General features: G+C 40.4%; 1 protein-coding gene across 3 annotated transcripts; it reads right to left on the bottom strand.

The window, feature by feature from the left end:
- Positions 1–1,932: 1,932 nt before the first annotated feature.
- On the bottom strand, positions 1,933–5,368 carry tmem109 (transmembrane protein 109). Of its 3 annotated transcripts, none has more exons than XM_071899039.2 (4): positions 5,231–5,368; positions 4,849–5,042; positions 4,124–4,226; positions 1,933–2,321 (listed from the first exon to the last, which is right to left on the bottom strand). In XM_071899039.2, exons 2-4 carry the CDS (start codon positions 4,948–4,950, stop codon positions 1,948–1,950), a joined length of 579 nt encoding a protein of 192 aa, XP_071755140.2. In that variant the 5' UTR covers positions 4,951–5,042; positions 5,231–5,368; the 3' UTR covers positions 1,933–1,947. The 3 variants fall into 3 exon arrangements, with proteins under 3 accessions (XP_071755140.2, XP_071755141.2, XP_071755139.2); XM_071899040.2 differs by having other exon boundaries at positions 5,288–5,362; XM_071899038.2 differs by lacking the exon at positions 5,231–5,368 and having other exon boundaries at positions 4,849–5,187.
- Positions 5,369–6,095: the final 727 nt, after the last annotated feature.

Below are 6,095 nucleotides of genomic sequence, written 5' to 3'. Positions count from 1 at the left end.
CCTGTGGAATGTTACATTTTGGTTTTATTACGATATCAAAACAGCATTTATAGGTGCACATATCCACCTCAATAAAAAAAACATAAAGGGATAAAATCGATGCGTTTTTGGCTTTGTTGTTTGCATGCTTATAAAAGGTTTATAAAAAGATTGCCAACCAAAAAACAAAAAAAAGCTTTCTGTACAAGACTTTTATATGTTTGACCCCTCATTTATTCATCTCCCCTCGCCTATATCTGGAAATCAAGTTCTCAACCTTTATGCTGCTGTGGCACATTTGAGTGAGATACAAACTATATCCAAGGCACACCAAATTAGCGATGGCTTACAGAGGACTAGTATGATCATACATCCCAGCAAAGACAATGAGCTGCCGACCATGGCACAAATTCCATTAACTAACACTAAAGTCCGACCTTCCAAGTGTTAGAATGAATTTTGATGCAGGTAATATTTTTGTTCAACATTGATTTTAGTACCATCCGAGCAACATGTTAAGAAACAGCAGTTGAGAATAATTTCTCTCTTTAAATCGACCAGACAGGTGAAAAGTGTGATTCCAAAACCCCTTGAGAAAAAAGACGCCTACTATAATAAAACGCCTATTGACATATACTGTATGTACAAAAACATTCAAGCTATCAGCCATCTCAAGATGTTTGCCTTCAAAATTTTTGAAGACGGAATCGGCAATATTTTTACGAAGTGGTGAATTTCAAGTAAGCATTTTTTTTCTCTCAATATGGATCCAAAACATTTTTGGAATCAAACCCTTCATCTGTTCCTCTGTACAGCTGACACCAATCCAGTCATGTATCAGATCAGTGTTTTCACCAAGAGAGGATGGAGGGAAAGCTGTGTCACATCCAAACAGACCAAGGGATCTCAGGAACAGGGATTTTCATTTTTTTATGTCGACAACCGCCCAAAGAAAATAGTAAAAAAAAAGAAATGGTAGAAAAGTTCACTTTCTCTGGGTGAAGTATTCCCACTACTTTGATGAGAAATGGTACAAAAGTGGACTTTCTCTGGGTGGAAGAATTCCCATTACTTTGATAGAAATGGTACAAAAGTGGACTTTCTCTGAATGGGTGTATCCCATGTAATGAGTAATGCATTACTTTTTTTGAACCCAACTCTACAAACGACTCAACAATTACGGAATTACAACATTTCATCCCTGAGGTCCCCAAACCCCTCTAAGGTCTGAAGGCCTTTCTTCAAGACAAAACAAGACACAGAACAAAAAAGACAAACATGAATCATACAACAACAAAAAAAATATCCATCCATTTTCCTCTTCTGGAAACAATGTGCTCATATGTGACTTGGAAATATGAATAGAACGTGTTCCAGATACTTTGGTGTATTTTCGAAGGATTTTTAGCCGTCCATGAGCCCAACCTGCCTTGTAGGCGTAACTTGAAGGGTAACAGATGGGGAAGTGAATCTGGGCTGAGTGCTTGACATGTTTCAGGTATTTGAAATCCTGGAGGTGCACTTGGTTTAGCTTTGTCTAGCAAGCTGCATAGAATCAAATACACCTCACTGTGTACAGTGTTTCAGATACTGACATTGAAACTCCGACCCAGGTCTGGGGTGGAGGTGGTGTTTCATAGTAGTAGTTAACCAGCTGAGCTCTCCCAAAATATTCTAACACAGCATGGTATTTGTCAGAAAAAACACTGTTACTAACAGCAGGGTGGACTTACATCAGATGAGAAAATCTGACTTTTATCTTTTCAGGCTGTTTAAACTGAGAAATCATATGATTTCTCCCTGTTTAGGTGGAGAGTTAAAAATCAGATTTTAGGTTGAACAAAAAAGACAAACATGAATCATACAACAACAAAAAAAATATCCATCCATTTTCCTCTTCTGGCCTCCATCACCCCCATGTAGTCCCTCCCTCACCCTCCCCCATTTCTCTACATCTACATCCCTCTTTCACTCCTCTATCCTCCTCCATCTCTCCATCTCTCTCAGTCGTCTCTCTAGGATCTTCACTTGCTCCTCCAGGTGGGCGGTTTTATCGGGCGCGGTCCCGCCCTTCGAAGGCCCGATACCCAATAGGACGCAGACGCACACCAGGGCGGCCAATCGGATGGCGATGGTGTCCGGGCCGACGCTGCGGTCGCTCAGGATTAGTCCAAAACAGGCCAAAGCCACGCCCAGTTTCAGCAGCCACAGGGCCCGCCTCAGAGTGGAGGCGACCAATCGAAAGGCCAGGGAGATCAGCCAATAGCCGATGAGAGCCAAAAGAACCCACTGGGCGACGAAGATCACCCCGTCTGGGGTAACACTGCTGATGGGGAAGGCAACTGTGGAAAACAGGGAGACAAGGATAGAGAGGAAAAAAGAGAGGAAGGAGGAAAGTTCATTTCTGGTATTCCCCTTTAATATTGCACTAGACAGAAATGTGTGCTTCTGTTTCATTTATTTAAAATAATTTTGTTTTTATTGAATATCAGTATTCCCTTTAAGTTTGCACTAATTAAGAAAGGAAAGACAATTTTGACAGAATTGTTATTAATTTAGCATTGTACTTTTTTCATTTTGCCAAGGCTTTTATCCTTAGTTAACTAAACACCAAATCCAAGTATCAAACAAGTGTTTAACAGTAACTGTGAAAATAACATAGGAATTCCAGTTTCCAAAGTCCACGAAGACTGATGACATGTCAACCTCAAAGTATGCCATTGTTTTTCCTTCATCACATACACACAGAGGTGGAACATAACCAATTAGTATGCTTGTGAACCAACCACTTTTCTTGTAGTGATTCTACCCGTACTGTTACTGAGTGTTCTTCGGAGTCAGAGGAAGTAGATGAAAATCACTTAAAAAAGTAACACTAAAAGCGTAGTTAGTTTTGAATGAAAGTAATTATGATTCTGTGCACCTTCCCTCTCAAACTACCTATGTATGCTGATTCCCAAGGTTTAGGGATGATCCTTCTTAATCATTTAATCAAAGCCAGGATCAAATATGCAAGGTTAAGTTGACAATTAATATGTTTTACTGTAAATTAAGATCTCTATGTACGAGATATGTATATATCGTAGCATGTATCACTGCTTTTGTGACTGAAAATTTGAGGAACAGTCAACCCCAAATTGAAAACTCTGTCATCATCTACTCACCCCCATGTCAGTCAAGACTCCAGTCATGCCTTCTCCAAAAAGTGAATGGGGTCTGGTTGTTTATAGTTCCGAAAATGACCATCAGATTTCTCTTAGTGAAGAAGGCTCAAGGCAGAGATTGAACTACGGGGGCAAACTTGCTGTGTGTTTGATGGTCCAAAGAACTTCTAATGGAGTTTCAATTGACATGGGGGTGAGTGGATAATGACTGAATTTTCAGTCAAAGGAGTAAATACTATAAAAAAAAATTAAAGTAAAAAAAAAAGGGAACTCAAAAAAGTAATGTTACTTCTGCTGACTAGAGAAGTTATGATTAGTACCTTTCCACCTCATGAGCTAGATTCAAACACTCAACACTGTGAGTAGATGATATGCATCTTAGACTAGGGGATAGCTATGGGGAGGGAAAGCCTAACCCTAACTCTTTGAACACAACCAGCAGATGCCGTAAGTTGACACTTTCCCTCTGTATAGATTTCAAATGAAATATGATTAAAAATCTCTCCACCATCCCTTGCTAAAAACTATACCCTGATTGGACTGTCCTGTTCAAACAATCACAGCTAGAAAGACTTTATATCACTAGCTACTGCACTCAAATGTTTTCATGGCACAGAATGGCACCCCAAATAGACATTATTATTATCATTATTATTATATTGTAAGACCACAAACTTGCATTTGAACACGTTTTGGCAGAAGGACCCATAAGGAAACACCTTAATTGTTGTTGATTTAGTATTGAATTATAGAATGTGTATGTGGGCAGATAACAGTGGTGAGAGTGAAACCTAGGATTACAATAGTCATTATTACACGTTCTCGAATTGGGATAACTTCTAGTGAAAGAAATTGTAGTAAAATAAAATTTGATTCCTCATTTTGCTGGGGACCCCTCGGGGGGTTCCAGACTCCACGACCGGGACTGATAAAGTTGTGTCTCTTTGTATTTTCTATAGGGTTTTGTTTGTGATCTTTACCGTCGATCCCAGCAGCCTGCATGAAATGTGTGAGATAGTCGGAGAGGACGTTAAGACCGCTGGCCAAACCTCCTGCCAAAACACCCAGAACCTGAGAGAAAGCCTGAGGGAGAGAGAGAGAGAAAGAGAGAGAGATAAATCAATGATTGATGGTTGGATGACTTGGGTTAACCACATGACAGATGAAAGGTTGAATGACTCTGGGTTCAGCTACCTTCACCTTAATTTACCTTCAGCTCACAATGAACCTGAAACAGGTCGCACCAGGAAGTAGCTTTTTTTTACTGTTGCACACATTTCGCTTTCATTTAGACTGATAACATTACAGCAGAAAACATGAAACAGACCAACTTTACCCAAAAGCAAATATGTAACTACTATGTATGTCTGCCATATATTTAAAAATATGAGTAAATACATCTATGAATATGCTGGCAAGCTATTTCCAACTGCAATAGCTTTATGAAAAATGTATCCTGCAATACATTTACATTTCAAAATATACTGTTTGATAATATATTCTGGGAAAAGATAAGCATATGTTGAACAAAGTGGCCATTTATGGAATATATTTGTGGTTTCCATATCAATACATAACTTGTGTTGTTAAAATGTATGCAAATACATATTTTGCGTAGGGAGCTTATAATTCAAGTAGGCCACAGTCTGGAAAACTTCATTTCTGGCCACATAATCACGTTAAACCTCGTATTCCCACCTCTCACCTTTTGCACCGACACCACCGTCTGCTCCCCGGCCAGCTTGCCCAGGTAAGCCCTCCCTTCCCCGGCCAGGTCAGCCAGGGCAGTCCGGAGCTCCTGGATCATCCCGGAGCGCCTCTCGAACACTTTCTCCGCCGAAACAGACAGCAGCAAGGCGCCCAGTCCGCACAGCAAACACAGCCAACGGAAGCTTCTGTCTTTTGAATGGGGAAACATGCTAAAACTCAGTAAAATAACACGACTCTACCGCGAAAACACACTTTAGTATGAGGTAGAAAGTGCTCAGTCTACAGGTAGGCGACCTCGGCAGGCTCCGCTAGTAAGTTTTTCCACATCCTGTTAGGAAAACTTGTAGTGTCAATGAAAAGAAACGTCTGCCACCTACTGTGTAGAATATGCAACAAGTTTCCACGAATCCTTTCCTTTTTTGTGTGTGTTTTACCTCCGCCAACGAAGTTAGTCCGTCTGTTTGTTAGCAAGATATCTCAAAGTTACGAACATATTTGGTTGAAATGTGGTGGACAACGACAAATTGCCTTTGCCAAAGGAGTTGGTTATATTTTGGTGGTTTCGTTTCATAGCCACAACTTGTATGCTGCGTTCATGTACTGGTGGGAAAGTCCGACATCCGCCGCTTCTAAGTCGCCAAGCGGCGTTGCATTCACGTGCTATTTTGTCAGAAAATCAAACCCGGAAGACAAAGGACAAACAAACATAAGCCGTCAGAACCTCGAGGCTGCAGCTTTGCAAGGTGGAGAATTGTGTGGCAGAGGTTTGTGCTCTACTGAGTGCCTTCTAGTTAGGGTTTCTGTTAAGGTTTCATTTTCCCCTCCATTAGAGCCTTGTTAAAACAACAAACCATAACCCAAAAATACACAACAGGTAAACACAACAACAAAACACCAACAAAATAATAGGCTAACAAAATAAATAATACTACTATTACTAATTATAATAATAATAAACTTTATTTGTATGGCACTTTTTAAAACAGTTTACAAAGTGCTAAATAACAAAAACAAAGTGCGGCTCTGATCAGTCTGCAAGTCGATCGGTGTGTTTCAGATTGAATCTGTAAACTCCTCACACTACCAGATTATCTGTGCCGACCATCTGTCCCGACCAAGCCTCAGATGTCCCCTCTAATTCTCAGTGTGGACACATCTGGTGTAAATTGGCCCGATAATCCTCTAGTGTGTCCCCAGCCCTATGCACAGTTTGGGCATGGCAGTCTCTGGTAAAACAGCTCT

The sequence above is a fragment of the Centroberyx gerrardi genome, chromosome 3, assembly GCF_048128805.1.
Source record: "Centroberyx gerrardi isolate f3 chromosome 3, fCenGer3.hap1.cur.20231027, whole genome shotgun sequence".
NCBI classification, from domain to species: Eukaryota; Metazoa; Chordata; class Actinopteri; order Beryciformes; family Berycidae; genus Centroberyx; species Centroberyx gerrardi.
This window is presented reverse-complemented; position numbering and strand designations above follow the sequence as displayed.